Below are 26,314 nucleotides of genomic sequence, written 5' to 3'. Positions count from 1 at the left end.
TACTGGACGATTATGCCTACCGGCCGGGACTGTCCTTCGTGGTCGCCAGTGCCGTTTGCTTCATCGCCATGTTCGTCGCCTGACTAACGCTGGACAGAGAAGGCTGCGCTACCTGCCGAGAAGCACTGGTGAGCCGTCAGGAGTTCAACGACGTCACGTCCTGATGTCAAATCTGTGGCCGAAGCGCCGCGGTTGGCTGACGAATCACTTCGGTACCGACAAATGGTGTGCGTCGTTGTGTCCCGTATCGGTACCACTAAAGTTTGAGTCCCGGGCCATTGCCCCCTGGCAGCCCAGCACGGTTTGGAAAACCACCACACTCAGTGCATCAGGATGCTGATGGTAGCTACCAACGGGTGTGTTTTCACCATCAGTCGGTTTTCATCATCAGTCGAGGGTGCACAACGCAAGCCTGCAGAGGAGCAGGATCCGGAAAAATGAACTGTAGTCATGCTGTTCATAAGACATAAGCCAGCTGTAGGTGCGCATATTCTGTGTTCATTTTTTTGGCGGCGTATCCAGCAGATACTCTTTTCTTCAATTGTCACACCCCGCCGATCGTCCGCTTCGTCCGGCCTATTCTCTGCTGTACTTAGGCTTCTTGTTGCACGTGATCTGGGATGTTAAATTCGCTGCAGCTACGTTATCGCGGACGATTCATGAATATGTTCAGTCAAGGAGTGTTACGGCATTATGAAAGCGCTAAAACACGGATCTCATTGCATTGTCAGACGATTAAGATGTACGTTAAACTACAAGTCATCATAATATTGTAAGAAGGTTGAAGTGTTTGCGTTTTTGATGTATTAGTCCTGTTATTGCATGGTAAAAATTGTTGTATACGTAAATAACTGGTTTTGAATGTTCGCAAGTATTTATCCCGTTTATTAGAACCTCACCAACCGGGACACTGATCTGGCCGGGGGCCTGCTTGTGCGCCGAATATATCTGAGCGTGGCAAGTACTTGTGCTCATCACCTCTCTGTGAGGGCCGTGGAACTGGCGAAGGCAGCGGCGGGCGACATACCACGCCCCGCACGATGTAGATTCGGCAGTGACTCGTACGTCGGCACCAAATACGCGGCCGCTGATCCGCGGGCACCGGCAGCGTCACCGCGGCACCAGGTGTGCTGACATCCTCCACACGGCAGTATCAGACATGGCGTCCCCGCCCGCCGCGGGATCCGGCACGACGTTGGGCAAGCCTTACGCCACTTGTCCGACGAACGCCAGGTAAGACGGCAATCCTGTCGGTGCTTGGCGTGAGCGCAGCTGAATCATCCACGCCAGCGGTGGCACCGCCATGGTCGACACCAGTGTTGAGCCCACGCTCCCAGACTTCTCGAATGGGTGTCACTAGTACCACATCGGATACGGCTGCAGTCGACCCTCGCGAGGTTCTAGAACATCGGTAGACGGGAAGGCAGCGGCCCCACCATCACTCGGTGTGAGCACGGCGGCCCGTCCCCGCAGACAGCGGTCGTGGAGTTCGGCGGCGGGAATTTCTCCATGCGGGTAAATAATTGGATACTGAAACATCAGGAACCGAAGTTTCATGATCGTCGACATAGAGCCTTATCTAGTAAAGCCCCCTAACTTTAGCGGCTCCAATCGGTTTAATTTTATTGCTTAACGTTTGGTTTAAGTCGGTTCCAACTTTAATTTTTATTTCCGCGATCTTACAAAGAAACCTCGTCCCAAGCGTTACAATGGCTTTGCCAGAGCGAGTCTGTGTTCCTTGACTGCTTCAATATGGCGGCCCGCTTTACGTACCAGCAATCGGACCGCTCCATTCAGCTGTCCTATCTAGTCCTGCATATATATATATATATATATATATATATATATATATATATATATATATATATATATATGCTCTACAGTGGAGAATCCAGGATTTCGTCAAGGGGAGGGAACGCAACCTTGTGCGCCCACTACAGTTCGGGACGCCCTCCAAAAGGAAACCCTCGTTTTCCGGTCATAATATTTGGAGATTTGTACATATATATAAATATATATATATATATATATATATATATATATATATATATACATTGGAGATGTATATGGAGAATGAACATCGGTATGATCTGATCTGCTGGTATGATATCATCGGTATGATATGGTCTGATCTGCTCATGATCTGGAGAAAATGAGCGAGCTCTATGTAAGCGTGTACGTGGCACGCCTAGTATATGTGTGTGCATGTTTGGGTGTATGACATTTTACATCATATATGCCATTTTTATACGGGAACTCATTTTACTCTGCGCCATCCTAGAAACTAGGCGTGCCACGTACACACATAGAACCCGCTCATTTTCTCCAGAGCATGACCCTGTCATTTTGAGGCTAAGCATTTTGAAAAAAAACATGGCAAATGAACTCAAGTTGGCTACGAAATACAATCAAAATCAAGGACAAACTTGATGCTCAATTTATTTCCGGCCAGCCGGCTAATAGATGTGACCAGAACGTGGCTAATGACTAATGCAAAGTTTTTGCTTTGACTTTAAAAGGGGAGTCTGAAATATCCTGGCGTTAAAAATGAATTAAGCACGTGATGCACAAATGAAATCAGTGCAGATAATTCAATAACCAACGGAAGTGAAATACAGGACGTCGGGAGCGCGTAAAATTATGTTCGACAATTGCGGATAAAAATTCGTCGGCGCATATCCAGCTGCTGCTCTGAGGCAAAGGCGCCAATGGAAATCTTGTGACTGTTCTTGGTCGCTTGAAGCCTCAAACACATCCAGTTTTGTTCGGTTTCGTGCTAAACAACAGTATCTGTTCGCCGTCTATAAGCCCCTTCGTAGCCTATTTATCCCTTCGAGGTCCAAGGGGTGAGGGGAGGGGGGGGTATGACACCGTGCCCCCTCTGGGTTCGCCACTGATGTTCTAGATAGCCATTGCGCATCAATATCGCCACACGTCATTACAGGGCATGGTTGCAAGCAGCCCTATATTCCTCATCTTGTGAGGACAATAACATCGCACCTGTATAGTTGTTCAAGTTTTGGTTGTTACGGGACATGGACAAAGTAGTGGATTTTTACATGCCAAACATTATGAGAAGTCTATGCCAAAGTATTGACAAGCTAGGCACAGTGCTGAGCCCAATAAAGCCAACCAGGCTTTTCAACAAATTACAACCAATGCTCATCGACATAGTCACTCATCACGATGAAGCAATCTGCACGCACGTCGTAAAATATCCCGATTGTACTACTTTTGTAAAGTAGTTTGGCTACCAATTTTCTTTCAGAACATCTGCGTCATATATGTCTAAACCCATTACCTCGTACTCTGCCCGCATCCGCTCGAGCGTTATTACGGTTCTGAGACGCAAAGGTCTGCGGATAGAGGTCCAATATTCGATTGAACAAAACCGTTTTGTACAGGTAATGGACATTTCTCTTCCCAGGAACATCAAAAAACATACGTTTAGGGACAGAGGGTGTAGTTCGGGCGGCATGTTGCGCTTTCAGCCTGCATGTCATGTCAATAATGACATGTAGGGTGTTTGCAAGGTTACTGCCAACCGTCTTACGGTGCTCATTTTTTAATTCACAAACTAAAGGTACACATTTTTTTGAGCTACCTTCCTGTCACAACATAACCAAGCAATTATTTGGTGAATCAATCCAGAATGGCCTAGTCAAGTACCACTTATCATAGTGCAAACTGTGTACCAGACTGCAAAGGGTTCATGCTACTTGGAAGATATTTGGCATAGCAGTGACATCCCACCACTACTTTAAGTGCATGCACAGCATAAATCCAGGGACCATAAGTTTTGAGCAAAGTCACAACTCACAACCAATCTTACTATCAATCCAGTGAGCCAATGTTCAAGGGATTATGATGTTTGCAAGATAATGCCATCAGAAAGCAACCCTTGAAGGTTTTCAAGCCTAAAAAATTAATTATTCAGCCCAGTTTGTACCTGCCTGAGTTTGATTTATGGATGCTTCAGGTTCAGTGCACAAATGCCACTAAGCATTGAGCCCAAGGAATGTAGTTTTGAAACCTTGTTGTGCTGAGTTATCAATCTTCAGTATACTAGGTCAGGCACTGGTTAAAGGATGCCATTGAGAAAAAAAATTCAATTTTGATAACACTTAATGCTTTAAACTTGGCTTATGATCAAAAGTTCATCAGTACCATGACATACAGCAAGTGCTGTGATGTTTAGTTACTCTGAAGGAGGTGGGGTGTATTCAAACAAATGCAAACTTTGGGCTTAAAAGCAGGTGACCACAATTGTTAATATCTATGCATGTTTTATGTCTGGATCTTTAACATGCATATTTCTAACAACCTCCTGTTTGACTCACCTTGGTTCAACCACTGTGAGACCAATGCAGGTAGCTTCAACATGCTGTTTTCTCATGCTATGCTCTGTTACTGTTTGGTGGAAATCATTATGCTCCTCCATGATTTTATACATTCTTGGTTGTTCTGCTGGAATTTGTTAATAAATTTGGTGTCAAATGTCTGGAGGACAGAGGAGTCCACAAGTTGGAGGCCAGATGTCAAGCCAACCAAGTGAGATATGATACCCCCCAACATGTCACAGTGGCTTAATGTAAGCCAAAATAATCCTCAACATGTAACATTGGCATAATGTAAGTCTAAATATACTTATTGGTCCTTGATATTCTGGAGAAAACGACTGTGTAAGCTTGAATTGACATGCATGGCTTTGTCCCTCCTACTCTCAGGATTGTGCACTGCTGGGACCCAGGCTTCTGCCATTAATAATAGCATAGTTATAGTGATGTGTGATGCAAAGCAGTATAGCTGAAAATCGATTTGGACTCACCTCCTTCTTCTCATTTTTGCACTTGCTGGCTGGTGCATCTGCATTCTGGTGGCTTGTGCACCTATTTGATCATAATATTAGGAATGTAGGAAGTGGGATTATGTGCTAGGGAATGATTGTATGGTAACATACCAGGGATCAAAAGCTTTATGGGACATATGCTAGGCAGGGCTAAATGAATCTGATCTAGATGGGGCTAAAGCAACATAACTTTGTATCAGAAGCTTGTCAGCCAGCAAACACCAAACACAGCTGGCTGCTAAGATAAGATGATGAAGGTTGCACTCTTGTGAGTTTGCATATATTTTAATGTCTGTTTTTGTCTGTTGGTATAGCACACACATGTGTACTGCAAGTCACATCTTACACCTTATATCATGGTTATAATTCTTATTGTGTTGTTTGTGCATTTTAAGGTACATTCCTCAGAGTTAACAGTTGTCCAACCCTGCAGGATGTGTAACCAGTATGTCAACTGTAAATTAAAGATCACAATCATAACTAACCTTGGATTTTAAAAAAAATATCTTGCATTTAGCTGAAACTGTATAATTGAATGACCATCCAGAACCAATAAATCTCAGCCAACTGCACTCTGTGGCATGGAAATTTCCCAAGGTAGACAGCACTTTGGGAATGTTACCTGCTCTTTCTTCTTCTTTGCAAATCAGGATTTAGGGGGATCAGGGTAGCCTTTATTTGATTTCAACTTATTGAAAAGGAACTGAATTAACAGCTCTCACTACACACCCAAGGGCAAAACCATTTCCAAGTCCCCATCTTCCACCACACACCAAAGAGTAAAACAGATTCTGGGACCCAGCATTATTCATTAGTTGCAAAGTCTAATTTCTTGACATCACAATGCACACCTTATCACTTCCTTAATCTACCATATAGACATACGAGTTTGGGCGGCCGATTTGACTTCATGTTTTGATCCTACAGCAGTGATGCATAGAACAAGTCAGTGACACTATGTTATTGCTATCCTTGGGTTGATGTATCACACACTATGTTATTGTTATCTTTGGGTGGATGCATCATATATCAAAGTGCGCGGGTTCGTCTTTTCGCTCTATGAAACCAGGCCTTATTAGCCGGTTTTTAGCCGGTAGCCGCCGCTACCGGGCCGGCTAGCCGTGACGCGAACATCGGTAGGCCACAACTAACATTGGGTTGAGGATACAGGCCAGGAGCAAGAAGACAACACATAGGACACATGTGAATGATAGCATGGTGATGCTCTTCATTTTATGGCGCTCATTGCCGAACATACACTTGCACGGTTTGCCTTAGTTGTGTGGAGACCTCCAGGTGTCCTTAGATTTACATGTTAGCCCAGGTGCGGCGGGACCTCTCCTTTATATCACACCCATTGAATATCCACGCTGCTTTTCGTTTTGACGTTTTGAACCAATCCAAGCACCTGCTATGCCATACATAGACCAACAAGTATGGCCAACCATGTCCCACAATGCCATTAGGACGCTTACATTGGGGCATTGACTTTACATCGTGCGGCATAATCGTTCCTTTTTGTCGAGTCCGAGGTGCATTCACACAAATCACAGCCCATCGGAGAGCTGGTTTATTGCGTTCTCGAAGCAAAAGAAGGCTTTGTCAAAAGACGCATTGAAGGATGCGCAAATGACGGGGAAAAGACGAGCTAGCTCGTCCAGATGCCTCCAGTTTTGGGTCCATGCAGTGATGTGCTACAAGGCAACCGAGTGAAAATAAGATAACGCAGCATGTACGGCTTTTTCTAAGTGTAGGTATTAAAACACAAGTGAGGCATTTCGTGGAAAACGCAAGCACGCTTCTTCCTTGTCCCCATAAATGCCTTGTGGAAGGGCAATTCAGCCTGTTCCGTGGTAGTGCTAATAACTAATAACTAATTGTGACATCTGGCCATACGCCACTTAACGCCTGGCCGCACGCCACCTGACGTCTGGCCGCACGCCACCTGACGTCTGGCCGCACGCCACCTGGCGTCTGGCTGCACGCCACCTGACGTCTGGCCGCACGCCACCTGGCGTCTGGCTGCACGCTTCCTGACGTCTTGCTGCACGCCACTTGACCTCTGGCCGCCGCCACCTCCACAGCAGCAGGCCCCCCGCCGGCCGCCGCCATGACGAGCAACCTGCCGGCCTCGGCGACCGGCGGCGTGCAGCCAATGTCCATCGAGGGCCGCTGCAAGAACGTGCGCGAGCGGCTCATCAAGATGTCGGCCGAGGACCGAAAGTGGCGCGCCCAGTGGCTGCGCGACCAGCATCTGGGGCCCATGGAGCCAAGGTACGTACGCTGGGCCGACACAGCTGGCCGACTGGCGCGTGCTCACGCAGCTGATGTGCGGGGAGACGGGAGGCGCGTGTTCTTTCCGTGTGTAGACTTTTGTGCGGGTGATATAAAGAATGTTTCGATGCTGTTTGGACATCACCCGAATCAGTGGACTATGTATCTTCCTCAGGTACATCCCAGAGTACTTCAATGAGATTACGAATCCCATTCGGCGTCTCTACAAGTGGCCTCTGAACACCCTGTTTGAGAAACTTCAGCCTGCGATGGTAGGTGGAGCATGAAGTTTCTTGTTCAGTTTGCATACGTAGAGTCTAGAAATGTTACCACAACAATGATAAGTTATTTTGACAAATTTCGACCGTGTATCTGCAGGGCGGCGATAACACACGCCACGTACAAGAACATGATCGTGCACCGTCGCCGGACCGTGCCATTTTACTAACACGAAGGTGATGCTGGCTAACCGGACGTGGTGTGTGTGTGACAGGGGGTCAGGGGCGCCTTCATGGCCCGATGGTACACGGGCAAGATGCTCATGTTCGTCGGAGCCATCTACATCGGCCACTACTATTTCAAATACAACAGAAACGTGAGTCATCCGTTGTGCTTGGGGCCCGTTCCGAAGCGTAAGTCGCACTCCAGACGCCAGATGGTTGGCCGAGAGAGGCTCGTGGCAAGGCAGATTTCAGCTGGATCGTGTACGGGTCGTAGAACCTTAACTGTAACTGAACACCGGCCAGCGACAGACGACTTGAAAGGTGTGCCCATTTGTGTTTTGTGTTCTGTCCCTCCCTGTGTCCGAATAGTTGTTGTTCCCCTGTAGTTTCCAGACGAACATTGCTATCGAAAGGCGCAGCTGCCGAATATCTCATCCGGGTCATCGCCTCCTCTCCATGCAGCCTTCACTGCCCTGGGTGTGCTGAAGTGCACGTCATTCGATCCAAATCCTATTGACTACGATGGGCCCTGGCGACCTGAAACATGCCGTGCCGTCTGGCGAAACGCCTTTCACACTTGCTGGCCAACGGCGCCGCCGTGTTGACCTCTGTCGACGTGTGACGTCGCCCGGTGATGCACTGGGCGAGCGCCAGGCGCCAGCGGTGCCGCCTGGCGGCGGGGCACGTGCTCGGTGCTTCGGTCGCTCTGACGGACGTGGGCGTCGGCCGACCGGCAGGACTGGACGCGCCGTGGTGGCTGGGGGGTGAATGTATCGAGGCAGTCCGTGCTGCCCGGCGAGGAGGACTACCCCAACACAGGCGACCGGCACCACCACTGGGACTACTACGACCGCGGCTTCAAGGACCGCACCGTTTACAAGGGCGGACTGTACTGAACCAGACGCCGGTGTAGCGCGTTCTCATGTGCCGGTACGTGCAGTGTGCGTGTAAATATAGTCGGTGTGGACGGGTACGGGTATTTTTGCTCAGCTCTTGGACTGATCTGAACGGTGGAGAAATTGTGACAGCCCTTCTGAATGAACATCCTGTTTCGCCAACCGATACCTGCTATCCACGAAGGTATATTTTTTACATTTACCATACACTTCCCGCAACGCCTTATCCAGACAAGCACAGGACGTATCTCTTTATTTTGCATTCTCTTGGGTACCCCCCATGCGAAAGCACTAGTAAAAAACGCGGCAGAGGCATGACTGCATGCAAAAGTTGCAAAACAAGCATGCCTTTCGGCAACAATTCACCCAGACGGCTGGACCCTGCCCGGCACGGCCGACGGAGCGTTTGCCGGGGCTCCGCCGCCGGCCACCGGGCGGCGCCGCGTCGCTCGGCAGACCCCAGCTCAGCAGGCGGCCGGGCCGCGGCCCCGGCCCGGGCCGCGCGCCACCTTGCGGCGCTGGTTCGGCTGGCCGAGCGGGCCCTGGTTGCCGGTGAGCGCCGGCGTCCAGGCGCGCAGACCGCTCTCGGTCGGGAACACGTCGAGCAGGTGATGCGGGCCCCGCACCAGCGTGTTGACGCCGGCCAGCGCAGCGGCCGCCGCGCCCGTCAGCAGGTACAGCTCCCGACGCTCCGGGTCGAAGCCGCGCACCAGGCCTGCCGCGTCAGGCGCGTGACTTCACTACCAGCATGCTGCACGAGTTGAGGCGCGGGGCGGGGCAGAGGTCATGGCCCTTGCGTCCGAGGGGTGAATCCAAATTGGTTTGGGCAAGGGGTAACTTACTGACAAATGCATTTGGAATGGACTCCCAACACCGCAGGCCATCTACGCCCGAATCAGATGTGACATATGCATGCGGTCTAAATATGAGACGCCGATTTGAGGGACGAAGGTGGTCTTTTCGACACACAAACATACCATTTCACGCAGAGGTTGGAGGGGGTCAGCCCAGGTAAGACAGCCAGGTCGAAGGCAGGCTACATCAAAAGACAAGAACAATACAGACGACACGGCTGGTGTTTTAGTACTTGATTGACATGTTGGTGACGAGCTTACACGGCGTTCGTCATGCGACAGCGTGGCTAGTATAGTTGGGGGCTTCCTATTTTCGCAGCAAGTCACGGCACACAGTTATTGCAGAGGCCAGCGCACAACAGCACACGGCCCGCTCCCGAGGCACTGCACTGCCCGGCTCGGACCTGGGCACACAGCAGTCCTAACGGCGGCGTCGGCGGTCAGCCGGGCCCGGGCGCGGTAGCCAGCCGGGCCCGGGCCGCAGCCGGGCCCCGGCCGTCGCCAGCGTCGCACACGCACCGAACCCGAGACAGTCGGGCCGCCGGTGGCCGGGCGGCAGCAGGCAGAAGAGGGAGCCGTCGTCAGGCCGCCGCCACGTGTCAGGCTCGGTCCGGCACAGCGCCACCACCGTACCGTTGATGGCGTGCATCACGTGCTGCGGCAGCAGCCGCTCCGTGGCCACGTGCACGGCCAGCGAGGACCACGACACACTGTCGGGGTACGGTACTGGTGACGACCACGACATGCTGTCGAGGTAAGGTACCACTGACGACCATGGCACACTGTCGGCGTAAGGCGCACGTGACAACCCTAACACGTTGCTGGGGCAAGGTGCCGTTGACGACCATGACACGCCGTCGGGGGAAGGTACCATTAACGACCATGACACAATGTCGGGGCAAGGTACCAGTGACGACCATGACACACTGTCGGGGTGAGGCACACGTGACGACCATGACACACTGTAGGGGTAAGGTACCAGTGGCGATCATGACACAATGTCGGAGCAAGGTACCAGTGACGAACATGACACACTGTCGGGGTGAGGTACCAGTGACGACCATGACACACTGTAGGGGTAAGGTACCAGTGACGACCATTACACACTGTAGGGGTAAGGTACCAGTGACGACCATGACACACTGTAGGGGTAAGGTACCAGTGACGACCATGACACACTGTCGGGGCAAGGTACCGGTACCGACCATGACACACTGTCGGGGCAAGGTACCGGTAACGACCATGTTACACTGTCGGGGTGAGGTACCAGTGACGACCATGATACGCTGTCGGGGCAAGGTGCCAGTGACGACCATGACACACTGTAGGGGTAAGGTACCAGTGACGACCATGACACACTGTTGGGGCAAGGTACCAGTGACGACCATGACACACTGTAGGGGTAAGGTACCAGTGACGACCATGACACACTGTCGGGGCAAGGTACCGGTACCGACCATGACACACTGTCGGGGCAAGGTACCGGTAACGACCATGTTACACTGTCGGGGTGAGGTACCAGTGACGACCATGATACGCTGTCGGGGCAAGGTGCCAGTGACGACCATGACACACTGTAGGGGTAAGGTACCAGTGACGACCATGACACACTGTTGGGGCAAGGTACCAGTGACGACCATGACACACTGTCGGGGTAAGACATGTGTACACTTGATGACAAGTACGCGTTGTCTGGAAGGTGTTGATGCGTCCTGGGTCACGCGTGTCGAACGGTCACAAGGTGAGCGTGGGTGTGGGAAAAAATAACAAACATGACCAACAGAAGCAATCCACGTGCTAATGCAAACATAACTCAATAAGCGATATCCAGCCGTCTGCGGCGATGGCAGGGAAGATTAAACGCATGTGTTATCCAACGCGCGGTTACGTGAGACCGTAGGCTGCGGGCGAACGTCATCTACAGGGACGGAAACGAACCGTTAGTGCGTCAGAATAGCGCAGCACGATACCTCGGGAGATGGTTACGGCGAAGAAAGTCGTACGCATATTCAGTGAAGATATATCAACTGCTACGTAGACTGGCTACTCTGCGCACTGCCGCAGCTAAATAAGCCATCCTGTTCGGCGCTTGCCAATGTTGGCACATTCCTTGTAGCTTCGATAGCATTCATTGCGATCGATGACATTTTGGAATTGGGAGCATTATCTAACGACGGAAAAATATATAAACTCTGACGTGAACATTATATCATATTATGTGCGCAAGACGTATAACCAGACAAAATAGCGGTAAAACAGCATGAGTATCAGGAATCACCAGGGCATTACATAGGAAAGAAAGCGAAGGTGTGGGTAGGTGGTATGCGATATGGTGGTAGGTGGTATGCGATAATGGAACGAAATGTGGGTAGGTGGTATGCTGTAGACGCCAGCCATGCATATAACGCACGGCGATTCCAACTACATGTCACTCCCAGTGTGTGTGACAAACGGAGCCCACACAACAGGACATACAAGGAATACAATAGGTGCTAGTGACGACCCGCGGTTAGGCTCAAGGCAGCATTGATGGCGACTAAGGCACGTTGCATGGGGAGCAGCGGTGTGCGATACCACAAAACTACAACGCTATGTCTGAGTGACTAAAACGGCTCACGTTGTTTCAGCCTACTTCAGGGAGACCGTTAAGAGCAACTGCCACGAAAGGCAAAGGAATGCTCTAAACCGTCAAAAAGGCCCGGATGCCGTTACTGCCGCCCACAGACACACACCAGGTAGGCGCTCGGAGCGATGAGTCAGCGCGGGTCCGTACCACATGGGGATGAGCTGGCACAGTTTCCTGTCGGGCTGCTCCAGCGCAGCCACGAAGGCGGTTGTGTTCAGCTGCCGGTACATCCAGGGCGCCAGCCTGCCGGACAGCGTCACAGGCAGCCCATTGTCACCTCAGCGCACCGAGTGGCGGCGCGCCGATAAAACAGGCTTACATGATTCTTGTTGTATACACTGACATATACTGTCGATATACATCATAACATACATACATTGTTCCTGACGACTGAGCGGCCATGCTCGGACGAACGCATGGCGAATAAATGACAACATTGGGAAGTGCGCGCCCGCAGGCGTTGGACTTACCGGGCCAGGGGCTGTCAGCGGGCGCACCCCTAGAGAGCCCCATTCTTGATTAGACATTGCGCCGATAAGTATGTGAACGAGAAGAGGGCCATGCCATGACCAACCTCCCTCAAAACTTTGCTCTACTGGCGTTACCCAGGGTGCAGCGGAGGAGTTAGAGGAGTTCGTGCAGTCACCCGCGGAGGTGGAGCTGGGAACACGGCGGCCACGATGGCGATGTGACTGGCCTTCTCACCCAGTCCATGGACCTTACCCTAGTCCCTCGGCCTCGCTTCACCGCCCACACGCACAAACACAGCGCAACTTCACCTCCCACACGCCGGACCGCCGGCTCTCGGATGATGACGGTTTGGGCTGAAGGGCGCACCGACTAGAACAGCAGCCTTAAAGCACAGCAGTTCTAGAGCCTTGTAAAACTGGTCCAGCGATTTCATCCGGCTACCATCGGGGGCAATCCCCAGTTGCCTATCACTGGGGCTATTATCGGACGCAATCTCCAGTCGCATCCGATGATGAGGTATACCGATGTTACTGCTGATAACCGCGAACTCGCGGCATTCTGCATAGTAACACTTAACTTGTAGGCGGGCTGTATGGTGCGGCTGTGTGGGCATGCATGTACAACGGTAAAAAACGCACGACAACACAAAGAAGAGGCAAACCACCACGGTGGCGGCCGCTCATACGTCCTGATCTGCACACGACCGCACCCGCATGCGCCTCCCAGTGAGCAAGAGCACAGCGCCAGGACATTCCGTGTGCCGCCTCACCCGTCCCAACCTCCCTCTCACCGTCCATGTCTGCTTCCTGACCCGCCTGATCCTCCCTCTCACCGTCCATGTCTGCACTCTCACCCGCCTGAACATCTCCTCAGGCCTGTCTGCCTCCCCACCCGCCTCACCTCCCTCTCATCACGTCTGTCTGCCCCCCTACCGGCCACCCCCCTACTCTCACCGTGCCTGTCTGCCTTCTCACCTGCCTTCCCTCCCTCTCACCGTGCCTGTCTGCCTCCTCGCCCACCTCACCTCCCTCTCATCATGCCTGTCTGCCCCCCTACCGGCCACCCCCTACTCTCACCGTGCCTGTCTGCCTTCTCACCTGCCTTCCCTCCCTCTCACCGTGCTTGTCTGCCTCCTCGCCCGTCTCCCCTCCCCCTCAATCTCACTGTTTACGCTCTCACCCGCCGTCTGTGCCGTGCTGTCGGCCGGCGCCGGCCGTCGGGCAGAGTGAGGTGAGCCGCCGGTGCCAGTGGCTGACGGCCGGCCGGGCCGGCCAGCCAGCCGTGTAGCGCGACAGCAGCCAGCTGCGGCCGGCGGCGTTCACACGCGCCGCCGTCAGCGGCTGGCTGAAGTTGACGTGTTCCTGGCGCGGGTGCACGATCTCCAGCACGTCCGTCGGCTGCACCTGGCCGAATATCTCGAACAACAGGTCCTCCCCGAGGCCTACAGGCACAGGCGGCTTGTCGTCAAGGCTCAGCGCCCGGGGCGCTGAGGCGGACACGGACGTGCGTCGGAGCCCGGTACCGGGCGCTGAGGAGAACACGGACGTGCGTCAGACTCGGCGCTTGGGACGCTGAGGCGGACACGGACGTGGGTCAGAGTTCGACACCCGGGGCGCTGAGGAGGACACGGACGTAAGTCAGGGCTCGGCGCCCGGGGCGGCGAGGCGGACATGGACGTGAGTCAGGGCTCGACACCCGGGGCGCTGAGGAAGACATGGACGTGCGTCAGACTCGGCGTTTGGGGCGCTGAGGCGGACATGGGCGTGGGTCAGGGCTCGACACCCGGGATGCTGAGGACACAGACGTAGGTCAGGCTGGGCGCTCGGGACACTGAGGACACGGACGTGGGTCAAAGTGGAGCGGCGCCGTGTCGCCTGACTATAGGTCGCTTAAGCGTGAGTGTGGATGCGCATTCGACTGCTGCAGCGACCGCCAGATCGCAGGGATAACGCGGCTGGATTTGAACTGACAGCTGCTGCTTCACCCATGATATTTAACCAGCGGCAATTAAACACTTTCCCGCATTGTCTCCCTGCCGTTTTGTAACCCCGCCTCAACTGCAACATACTTCAAGGCCATTGAATCAGCCGTCCTTCAAAGATAAAATGCGGAATAAGCGCGAAGGAAAGTAGACACAAATCTTGCAGTGCGCAGTTATCACATGCTTCTTTTGGGAGCGCTGAAGAAAAACTATCAGGGTTGCGTTCCATACCGCGCGCTATTATCTATCACATAAGCTAATGAGCAAGAACGAAGGCTTGTCTGAATTCATCTGTGTGAAGTAGCACACTAAGATAATCATAATTCGAATCCACATTTAGCGCCTGGAATACACCGTTCTTCAACACCTTATGGTGTTGCATATTATAGAAGCAAGTGAGAATTCCGCAAGACGTGATCTCGCCGGAACACCTCAGTATTACGCCTTACGTATTATCTTAGCGATAAAAGGACAACATCGCTTTGGCTCATTGAGGCCAAGGGAACAAAAGCTTTCCATAAACATTTTACCCACGATTGAAAAATGCAAGCCATTGAATAACATGATGGCTAGTGGAAATCACGCCACGTGGCAAAAATATGAAAACCCCTGACGTGGTGTGACGGGAGATTTGTCGTAACTGGTGGAAATCACGCCACGTGGCCAAAACATGTGAACCTCTGACATGATGTGACGGGAGATTTGTCATAACTGGTGGAAATCACGCCACGTGGCCAAAATATGTGAACCTCTGACATGATGTGACGGGAAATTTGTCATAACTGGTGGAATTTAGGCCACGTGGCCAAAATATGTGAACCTCTGACGTGATGTGACAGGAGATTTGCCGTAACTGGTGGAAATCGCGCCGCGCGACCAAAATATGAGAACCTATGGAGCGCTGCAACAGGAGATTTGTCGTGTCTTCCAACCAAAACAAAACTTTCGGCAAGCAGTAGTGAGATCATACACCACTGATACAAGCGAATCAGTGCCGTTTTCACCAGCCGCACCGGCGGCAGCCATAATTTGCCGGCCGTTGATCGCGCGAGGTGCGGACGACAGACCACTTCACCTGTGGCCACTAACAATCGCCGGCGGCCACCACAGTTGTGCTGCGGACATCGATTTTCCGGCGGGGGCGGCGGCGCCGGCGCAGCCTGCTATAAAGTCGGCCGGCGGCGGCGGTGTCAACCCCAGTAGTGATCGCGTCGCCGCCGCCTATCTTTCACCATGCCCTGCGACAAGTGCTGCGACGGTGAGTGGCCCGCTTCCCCTCCCCCCCCCCCCACGGACCCCAGTGACAAGCCGGTCACTGGGTCCCGGCGACACCACGCCGTCAGTGATGGCGTGCGTCGGGAGGCTGGGCTGTTTGAGCGTGGCCCGCAAGATCACAAGTGTTTGTTTCGTCCACTTCTTTTAAAAGGTGCTGTGTAATCAGATGTGTTCGGATATACGCACGTCCATGTCTCGGGATAATGTGTCAGCCCAAGTATCTCTATTATTTTCGGCCGGCACGCCCAACTTCGATCTCGTTAAGCCACGCACCCATCAAGTGCGCAGTAGCTCCGCACAGCAGACAGTAGGAAGCGCTCGCTGCGCATAAATCGCATCGTATCGATGAAAAAGGACCCTCATTAGAGGGATCCGCACGTCCTAACCGTTTTTATCAATTTCAGTCATGCTCACCGACACTCATTATTGATTCTTGGCTTGACACACGCCAAAGCTGCATTCTTGCACGTAACTGCAAGTAATTCCTACAGCTGAGTAGCTCCCACAACAGCCCCAGTTTACCAGCCACTGTTCCGTCAGGTAAAGCCTGCTGCTCGGGCGGCGACTGCTGCAAGGACGGCGGCGTCTGCAAGTGTGCCAACTGCAAGTGCTGCGCCGGGGCCGCCGACAAAGACGGTGGCGGCCCGGCGGCAGCCGCGGAACCGGGGGCCTCGGCCAAGCCGGCCGAGTAGGGCGCAGTCTGGGGCAGTGCCGCCCGGGCCGTCCCCTCTCCCCGGCGCGCGCCGCCCGTGTCGTGCAATGTGTGAGCGGCTGTTGTGAATATAACGTTACGATTTATAGGAACTGCTGATGAGCTTCTGCCGCCGCGGGAGGGTTGTTACAAGGAAAGGGAAACGAATCCAGCGATGAACCCACTCCTGTGCGGGCAGGGTTAGGCAAAACCCCAGCCATCAATAGTGCATTCTCTTATTCCAGAGATGCCAGCACTACGTATTGATGTGAGATGTGAACATCGCTGACATAAACGTAATTTGGGCAAACAGTTTTTTCTTAGCCAGAGCAGTAACGAGCTTGCAGAGAGAAGCTCCGTTTGTTTCACCCTGCCAATATAACGAGAAGCAATCGGCAAGTGGAACCCGGAGGCGAATAAAAGGACGTTACATCGCCGACGCAACCAATTCTGGAAGTCTTTGACATTTAATTCCTCACTTGCGCAATGTTTGAATGACCAATAATTTATGCGTTGAGCAAAAGACCAGCTGAATATTTTAGAATCACTGATACGCGCAAACCATGAAAAGGTGTCAAAGCAACGGGCAGCAATGGCGGATTCCGACCAAAAGTTTTTACAAAGGCCAGACATCTATCATAACGTCGATGTCTTGGACAGCAAATCACCGTATTGTGACGGCCGTACGTTACGTGAAACACGCGCGTCACATCAGGGCGGGTCAAAATATTACCCAAAATCTACTTTTTGCAACGCCATCTTTGTTTTGCAACACGATTTCGGAAAAACAAGGACCACTAGCTGTCTAAAATCGACACGCCACTCTAAAGATGTTCAGTGCCCTGTGCCTAAATGCAGTTTTAATCATCCCAGGTCAGGTCAGGATTGCGTCACGACCGACAGCCGGCAGGTAACGTTACTTTGTCGACCCCGTTTCATGTGCACACCGCCACTTCGGGACGATGAATTACCTATGACTCCTGGCGTGTCATTGGGTCCAACTGATTTAATAGAAACAAAACTCGGATGATCCTCCAGTTCACTTAATAATGACGTCAAGAGCTCACATCTGATACAAATTGCTGCGGCACGGTTCCCAAGCTCGTTTAATAATCGTGGGTGCTCTATTGGGACCCGGGTGGGCTGACATCATTCATAGTTTGTACTAAGGTTTCATGATGGACAAAACCAAGCCTGGGCCTCCTCAGGCCACGTCGGCGTGATGTCGCATGACAGACGCTGGAAGCTGTTTCCAGTTTTGGAGCCTGCTGCATGTGCCCATGCATGCTGATTACATCGTCATGTCATCCTGGGTCGAAATACCTTGCAACGAGACGCGGCGAGTACCTACCGCAAAATTCAAACGTACACAGGGAAAGGGCTTCATGAGCTTCTCACTAAAGTTGTTCCACAAAATGAGCTCACTGAGAATGAGACTACGCCTACATTATTCGAGTACATCACCTTGGAAGCTCAAAATAAATGGTTTACCAGTGGTTTATTTCATCAAAGTGGAGTTCGGGTACGTCTCAGCGCATCCCGTATGAAATGTCCAGTTGACACAATGTGAGTGCACAGTTCATGAAGCGCATGCAGGCTCACGAAGAGAAGCTGCAATATTCTGATATGACTTAACTTGGGGGAGTATAATGCGTAAGTCACAAGTGCAGATGTGATCGGAGGCAGTGCACAGCTAAAAACACAATTACCGGTGGGTAATTGTGCGCATGTGCAGCAGGCAGAATGTAAGCATGTATTTTCTGTTCTGATTTCAGTGCCTACAAACTGCGTTACAATTTGGTCGTGCCGCCGCGACAAGCGTGAAGGAATGCACACCATTAATGCGGGACGGTATGATCTAGGGCCATACGTCAACCTTTAAAGGGAATGTTCCACATTTGAAAAAGTAGAAGACTGTTCTAGACAACAAAACTCCTCTATTCAGTAAACATCCTTCTAGGTACGTCAATACTTGATAGCGTCATGGAGCGTTTGTATGATGTTAAAGTGCTGCCAAGATGGCAGTGCGAAATTGCAACCCTACCACTAACTCGCAGTACCTCAAACCCCCGAGAGGTGGACTTATCGGTGCTGGAGGTGTTAACTGAACCAAAGACCGCCTTGTACTCGCGTTTTAACCCTTTCTCGTGGTATTCTTGTGCATATATCCGTGGGTTTACGACATTTACTTCCACACACAAATCTTCAAGTTATTTGATTATGTCTTATTTCCGTAATAGCTAGGAGCCATGCCCAACTATTTATATTATGTAACACAACACCTGATTCGTGATTTAAACTTGCACAGCCCGCTCAACATAGATTGAGAGCCAATCGACGTCCATTTGAACTGGAAATCGTGTTCACCTACGGCGGATATGAACGGCTCATCGATTATATTCTTCTTGGCCTTGAACGCCGCATGGTCAAGTGTGGGAGTATTTGAATGACGTTTATATGACGTCATGAACTGGATGTCTTGCGTGACGTCTATTGCGTTTTATCTCTCTATAACGTGCTTAAAATGCTCTACAGATCTTAACGGGCGTGTAGCTCAGAAACAACACGGTGCTAGGCCTTAAGAAGGGCAGGGCTGCGAGCTGCACCAAAGGATCTTAAAAATGACTATTGCAATTCAAAACATTAAAAAATGTATAAAAATTCCTTAAAAATCAGCACGATCGGTCGTTTCGCTCAAGTGGTATTCAGTGGGTTGTTCCCCAGTAGGGGTATGACTGAAGCAATACATAGTTAGTTACGAAAAGCACAGGAACTGATTTACCAACTGCTTAATTTGACAGCTTTTTAGTCACGTTAGGTATGCCAGCATACAGTATCAAACAGGTATATATCGTATGGCTTTGGAGTGTATGTGTAGTGAATAATATCCAAGGCTGGCTGCGACACGGGACCACACAAATGATTACAATTTTAAAATCACAATAATCTTGACCAAGAAAAAATCAATGCTTGAAAAATTGTGATATCAAAGTTTTGCCTTCAATCTAACGCCAATAATGACTATTTGCAAGCCATGCTGCAAAAGGTCCATATCTTGACATTACGTTTCGACGACCCGCTTATTACACATTCAGAGAAGATGGCAGGCAACGTAAACAAAAACTTCGGACGGCCGACGAAATGTGGACCAGGCGTCCACATGCCAAGAGGAGAGCATCTATGGAGCCTCGGGGCATGTTCAGCTATCTGTCCGTCTGCAGCAGCAACGAGCATCAATCGATGTGTTCAGACTTCAGCGCGAAGACAAACAGAGGCTGCGTAACAGCAGACGACCAAAGGCCTGCTGGCCCCAAACATCAATCACATGCACAAAACCCAAGCACCGATAGAAATACCGTGCATCAACCGATATTTCAGAGCAACTAAACGTCAATACCAGACGGCTGTCGCGGAAACGGGTCACCGCCCCCGCACAAACAGGACGCGATGAATATTTCAGCGGCATGCCGGGCGTAGGTAGGGGGCGGCAGGCATGGAGAGTATGCTGGATCACGACTAGCCGGCGGCGATGACGGGTCGGCCTGCAGTGACACGACCAGGCCACAAAACACAGCCCTCAACCCGTCAGAGCCGGGCTTCGCCGGCTGCACGGGACCGGCAGCCCGCCGGAGCTGCTGGGCGCCCACTCGGACGAGACCGACAGAGCCGCGGTTTTGGCGACTGACGGGACCGGCCGTGTACCGGAGATGGAGTACCAACGTCGTCACAGGGCGCAGATGGCCTCTGTCGGACTAGCACGTCGCCCATCACCACCGCGGCAGTTTGGCTGCATGGCGCCGGTGTCTGAGGGCAGCGGCTGGCGGCGGGCGCGCCGGCCGCAGGTCGATACCGACGCGCCGGTAGTCCCGCCGGCGCCCGGAGCCGGCCGCCGGGCATTCCAGCCGGCCGCCGCCCTCCCGACCGCACGTGCCGGCGCGCTCCTCCGCCGTCCCCTGCTCAGCCCAGCGCAGCTCTCCCAGCCGCCGTCCGTCCATCCAGCATGTCTCAGGTGAGCGAGCGCGTGGAGGGAGGGCCAGCCGCCGGCGGCCGCGGCGAGCTACACCAGCCGACGTCCGTCCGTCCAGCATGTCTCAGGTGAGCGAACGCGTGGATGGAGGGCCAGAAGCCGGCGACCGCGGCGAGCTGCACCAGCCGCCGTCCGTCCGTCCAGCATGTCTCAGGTGAGCGAGCGCGTGGAGGGAGGGCCAGCCGCCGGCGGCCGCGGCGAGCCACACCAGCCGACGTCCGTCCGTCCAGCATGTCTCAGGTGAGCGAACGCGTGGATGGAGGGCCAGAAGCCGGCGACCGCAGCGAGCTGCACCAGCCGCCGTCCGTCCGTCAAGCATGTCTCAGGTGAGCGAGCGCGTGGAGGGAGGGCCAGCCGCCGGCGGCCGCGGCGAGCTACACCAGCCGACGTCCGAGCCGCCGGCGGTCATCGCACAGCCGCTGCCAGGATTGCCCGACATGCCGATCAGTGTTTAGTTGGCTTGGTTGGGCTCGGACGCTACTCGTCGCAGAGCTTCGCGAATAGTTTGGGACTTTGCAACACCGCAAAAATGGACGTCATTTAACCACAACAAAAGCGGAAACATTCGCCAACAGGTGGCATGGCAGTGTCTGCTGCAAATAATTTCGTTAGTTCACCGGAAGCAATTTCGGGCGGCGTTCTGCACCGTCGGCCGCAGCTTCCCAGCGCCGCCAGCCACCATGAGAACCCGCTGGAGCCTCAGCTGGCCACGGGCCCCGGTTCTCGGTTCCCAGCCCCTCTGTCGGCGGCGACCGGCTCACGCCAACCGACCCGGGGCGTCGCCCAGACGGGGGTCACCGAGTGGCGAGGGAGCGCGACCTGGCACGATCGGCAGCCCGGCGCCGGCCAGACGTGGCACGATCAATGGGGCGGTGTGGGCCGCTCTTACCCACCGTGTGACCCGGGGCCGCTGCTAGAGGGCACGACTTGGGACCGGCACCGGACGGAGGCCAGACAAGTGCAGTACGCGGGCGAGCAGCGGGAGAATGGCTTCCACGGGTCCAACAAGCTCTGCCAGGATGGTCGAGACCTGGCGTCCTGACCTGACCCGAGACCTGGCGTTGACGTCTGTCCGGACGTAACATGAATGGTGCCGATGTTCTTTTGAGGAACAGGAACACGTGCGTTCGCAGCGGCACCCAAGCGTCCACCGCGCTGGCTTAAACCTCAGCCAGCTTAGAGGAGATTTTGCTCTCTGCCTGACGTAGGATTCCATTGTCAGCAGAGTAATGTCGACACATTTCGAAGCTGTCGCTGTAACTCGGTAGAGCGTTGGATGTTGCGAACCAGTGTGCAGCAGACCTATGAAATCGCTGACAGACCTATGAGCACGCATGTGACAGACCTATGGGCACGCATGTGACAGGCCTATGGGACAGCGTGTGACAGGTCTATGGGACCGCGTGTAACAGGTCTTTGTGATGACATGTGACGGGTCTATGAAATGGCGTGTGACAGGCCTATGTGATCGCGTGTAGCTGGCCTATGGGATTGCGTGTGACGTATCTATGGGATCGTGTGTAACAAGCCTTTCGGATCGCGTGTAACAGGCCTATGTGATGGCGTGTGACAGGCCTTTGGGATGGCGTGTGACAGGCCTATGTGATGGCGTGTGACAGATCTATGGGATGGCGTCCAAAGACCAAGGCTTATGGCCCGTAACTAACGACCCATTGGCAACCAGCAAAGAGTCAGAAACGGGCGCGACCGTGCCACGGCATTGCAGGGCACATTGTAATGAGATAACTGTTCTGGTGTGACGGGCTGCGGTATCACAATAACCTATTCCAAGGCATGGCTCAGATTCGAACACAATCGCTGCGAAAAGTAGCGTGAAATTCCAATACGAAAATGCCACGGATCCCTTGCGGAGGTCTGCGGGGGGTCTGTCTTTGTGGTTATTCCTTACGTCGCCACATCAAACGCGGTGGCGTTGGGGTGATCAGCTACCCACTCTGGATGCGACCACCCTCTCACGGGTGTGCCTCCCTCCGCCGTGTGCGGTGTGCCCCTCCCCATCGCTGACCGACGGTGTCCGGTAACCACCCTCTCGAAGGTGTGTCTCCCGGCCCTGTAGCCGCTGACCGACGGTGTCCGGTAACCGCCCTCTCGAAGGTGTGTCTCCCGGCCCTGTGGCCGCTGGCCGGCGGTGTCCGGTAACCGCCCTCTCGAAGGTGTCTCCCGGCCCTGTGGCCGCCGGTGGGCAGTGTCTGGTAACTACCCTCTCGGAGGTGTGTCTCCCGGCCCTGTGGTCGCTGGCCGGGAGTGTCTGGTGATCACCCTCCCGAAGACGTCTCCCACCCCTGTGCGCGGTGTGACCCTCACCGCTGGCCGGCAGCGTCTGGTGACCACGCCCCCGGAGACGTCTCCCTCCCCTATGCGCAGTGTGACCTCTACTGGTGCTCGACAGTGTCTGGTGACCACCCTCCCGGAGACGTCTTCTTCCCCTGTGCGCGGTGTGACCCTCACCGCTGGCCGGCAGTGCGCCCACTCTGCGGACGTGCAGCCGGTGCCGGCCGGCGGTATAGACGCCTCGGCCGCTTGTCAGGAGTGCGACCACAAGGACGAGAACTGGCTCTGTCTCCACTGCTATAAGGTGAGACGCCACGTGATCGGCACGAGGCGCGCGGCGCGACTCCTGTCGCTGTCTGGTGAACCATGCGCCTGCTCTGGACCACAAAGTGGTATGGATTGAGATGGGCACACTATCAGGTGCTACAAGGTGGCTCAGTCGATAGCAGAGCCGACCCCGCACTAGGCTCTGTTTCCGCTCGGCTGGCGGTGACTGCGCTGAGGCATAGCTTAGGCTGTTGGCAATAAATACATAAATAAATAAAAAACCGTGAAAAGCTGCGTAACCTTTCTCATGCGCTTATACGACGGACAAAAGACAAGCTGACATCAGATATCGCGTGGGTTTGTGAAGGGATAGAAATCTGTGCCGTTTGAGCTAATCTGAACCTGGTCGAGTATATGGAGGATGGCAGCACGCACTAGACCTGGGCCGTGGCTGATCGTCGAAGCAAAGCGATAGAACAGTAAACACAGCCATGTTGCTAAAACTTTCCATCAGCGGTCGGTCTCTACTTTACACGGGACCTGCTCACCTTCCTCGCCCGTCCCCCCCCTCCCGCCTAGCTGGGGATCGGCCGGGTCACGCTCTGGTTGGCGAACCGATCCCTGTCCAGCACCTGGCCATTAATCACGGGACGTTATTGATCTGACGTCACGGACGTTCGGTGCAGGGTGTGGAAGGCGATGGGGCCGCCAGCTGGCTGTGGCTGCGTTCGGTCGGCTCCCACCCCCGTAGAATCCCTCAGGAGTCAGCACTGTAGCGGAAGTGACGTCGACTTTGGGGATTCGGGGACCTGGCGGCGCCCAGCGAAGCAGGTTTTCCTCGCCCTCGACGGGGGGGGGGGGGGGGGGAGGCGTGGACGCCGCCGCCGCCGCTGCTGCTGACGTGCCGAATGTGCCCCCTCCGGCCTCAGACGCGGTGCTTGAGGCGCTCGATAGCGCACGGACGCGACAGGGCCACGTGACGCGACGCCAACCCACTCCCACGACGTCCCGCGACAGTCGTGTGCAGTGGCGAGCTTTGAGCTCGACATGCTGTGCGGCAGGTGCTGTGCAGCCGCTTCGCCAAGGAGCACATGATCAAGCACAGCACGGAGGCCAACCACCACGTGGTGCTCAGCCTGGCCGACCTCTCCACTTGGTGCTACGGCTGCGACTCGTACGTCGACAACGACAAGACGCAGGCGGCCAAGGACGCGGCGCACGCCAACAAGTTCGGCAAGTAGGCTCGGCGGCGGCTGGGGACCGTCGGCCGCGGCCCAAGCGCGCGGCGCAGGACCGAGGCGGCGCGACCAGGTCCTGCCTCCCCATCTGCTATTCGCTGCGCTGTTATTGCTTGCACTGACGTGTCAAGGATAAAAATTGCCTCGTGAGCCCGGCACTGCGGCTCGCTAGACTAGCTGCATGCGATGTGGCTGTGAATGTAAGGGAGGCATTTACGGATTGTCTGCTTGAGGAAACACGTGTTCCTCACGATGTTTGTGTCCGCCACCGAGATTCGACATACATGTGAAGAGATATCACCAAAATGCACTGGCTTTGAACAATACACACGATAACCAGCTGAAAGGAAAAGAACGTAAATCGTTTTTCACAACTAGCGGAAAGCGGGAAACAAGGAAAGATGCATAAGACCGGTGAGGCGCATGTAAGAGAGGAAACGACCGCATTCACCCTCGACGGGGAAAGCATTCTAAAACCTCTAACGCATCTGCACACAATGTTCCCCGAACAAGTACAAACATGAGATGATGATCCCATCCCATACAGCCCCCTACGCTGACCCCATCCCAATTACCAATGCTCCATGGCATATCACTACGTGGGGCGTCAACTGTCGTCGGCTAAACGATTCATCAGTGCAGTTAGCCTCAGTTTTCTGGGTGGCACCGAATTCCTAAGGAAAGACGGGGCTCAGCATTCCTACACATCTTGCACCCACTTAGTCCATTGTTGCACGGTCAGCACTAACACACACGCCGACCGTATCAGAGCATCGGTCTGCCGCAGCGAATAGGGTTAAAACTCCGTTGCTAGATAGAGATTAGAACCAATATATACCAAGTACATCGAAAAATACCCCTGCAACACCGTTAAACACCTTTATTCCGTAGCATTTGCACGACCACACCGAAGTACCATCGAGTGGGGATTGTTGTGGGCCGGTCAAGCGGTCGAACCAAGTGAAGTAAGCTAAGCGGAGTGTTCAACATTTGTACCAGGTTTTTAACTGAATAGCCATTTTGAAGATAATTCTGTACAGCTCACAGCCCTGCCGCTTTACAGACCTAACACCTAAACCCCTCTTATATCTGAGATGCAACGCCGGCGAAGATATGCAGAAGATATATGCAGACTATTTCAGGGCGACTATTTCAAGGTCACCCAGGCATCCATGACGCCATAATAACTCCATTCGAATCCTGCCATTCCGTTAGCTATCCGGCGACCAACGCCAAGAGGAACATAATTAACAAGGCGGTCATGGCTGATGCTCGTGAGGACAATTTCCGGATATAACTGCCGTCAGTTAGCTTCCAATCGATGTTGTGTCAAGTACGAGGACGCAATCAAATAATGCCGTATTGAGCAGCACAGTTACTAAACAAGAAATTGTGCTGCATCGAGCGGTCTTTTCCAATTGGAGTCTAGAGCCTGTCACCCCGGGTCGGTCACGCCCGGCACGTCACCCTCGGTCGGTCAGGCCCGGCACGTCACCCCCGGTCGGTCAGGCCCGGCACGTCACCCCCGGTCGGTCAGGCACGGCACGTCACCCTCGGTCGGTCTGGCCCGGCACGTCACCCCCGGTCGGTCAGGCACGGCACGTCACCCTCGGTCGGTCTGGCCCGGCACGTCACCCCCGGTCGGTCAGGCCCGGCACGTCACCCTCGGTCGGTCTGGCCCGGCACGTCAACCCCCGTCGGTCTGGCCCGGCACGTCACCCCCCGTCGGTCAGGCCCGGCACGTCACCCCCGGTCGGTCTGGCCCGGCACGTCACCCGGTCGGTCTGGCCCGGAACGTCACCGCCGGTCGGTCTGGCCCGGCACGTCACCCCACCCCGTCGGTCAGGCCCGGCACGTCACCCTCGGTCGGTCAGGCCCGGCACGTCACCCCGGTCGGTCTGGCCCGGCACGTCACCCTCGGTCGGTCTGGCCCGGCACGTCACCCTCGGTCGGTCAGGCCCGGCACGTCACCCTCGGTCGGTCAGGCCCGGCACGTCACCCTCGGTCGGTCTGGCCCGGCACGTCACCCCCGGTCGGTCAGGCCCGGCACGTCACCCCCGGTCGGTCTGGCCCGGCACGTCACCCCGGTCGGTCTGGCCCGGCACGTCACCGCCGGTCGGTCTGGCCCGG

At 54.1% G+C, this 26,314-nt stretch overlaps 2 protein-coding genes and 1 long non-coding RNA gene across 4 annotated transcripts; all 3 read left to right on the top strand.

Annotated features, from left to right (window-relative positions):
* Positions 1–3,302: 3,302 nt before the first annotated feature.
* LOC119112344 (uncharacterized) lies at positions 3,303–8,539 on the top strand. The gene is made up of 5 exons (XM_037236483.1): positions 3,303–3,404; positions 6,934–7,123; positions 7,299–7,395; positions 7,617–7,718; positions 8,304–8,539. Exons 2-5 carry the CDS (start codon positions 6,960–6,962, stop codon positions 8,460–8,462), a joined length of 522 nt encoding a protein of 173 aa, XP_037092378.1. The 5' UTR covers positions 3,303–3,404; positions 6,934–6,959; the 3' UTR covers positions 8,463–8,539.
* A 7,020-nt stretch (positions 8,540–15,559) lies between these two features.
* Positions 15,560–16,755, top strand: LOC119112893 (uncharacterized). The gene is made up of 2 exons (XR_005095798.1): positions 15,560–15,652; positions 16,210–16,755. It is a non-coding gene; the product is annotated as an uncharacterized LOC119112893 (long non-coding RNA).
* A 3,517-nt stretch (positions 16,756–20,272) lies between these two features.
* Positions 20,273–24,358, top strand: LOC119112892 (histone deacetylase 6). Of its 2 annotated transcripts, none has more exons than XM_037237197.1 (3): positions 20,273–20,369; positions 22,870–22,983; positions 24,008–24,358. In XM_037237197.1, exons 1-3 carry the CDS (start codon positions 20,361–20,363, stop codon positions 24,185–24,187), a joined length of 303 nt encoding a protein of 100 aa, XP_037093092.1. In that variant the 5' UTR covers positions 20,273–20,360; the 3' UTR covers positions 24,188–24,358. The 2 variants fall into 2 exon arrangements, with proteins under 2 accessions (XP_037093092.1, XP_037093090.1); XM_037237195.1 differs by having other exon boundaries at positions 22,798–22,983.
* The last annotated feature ends 1,956 nt before the right edge of the window (positions 24,359–26,314 follow it).

This window comes from Pollicipes pollicipes, unplaced genomic scaffold (assembly GCF_011947565.3).
Source record: "Pollicipes pollicipes isolate AB1234 unplaced genomic scaffold, Ppol_2.1 Scaffold_7261;HRSCAF=8764_pilon_pilon_pilon, whole genome shotgun sequence".
NCBI classification, from domain to species: Eukaryota; Metazoa; Arthropoda; class Thecostraca; order Pollicipedomorpha; family Pollicipedidae; genus Pollicipes; species Pollicipes pollicipes.
The sequence above is the reverse complement of the archived record's forward strand: the minus strand, read 5'-3'. Positions and strand labels throughout refer to the sequence as shown.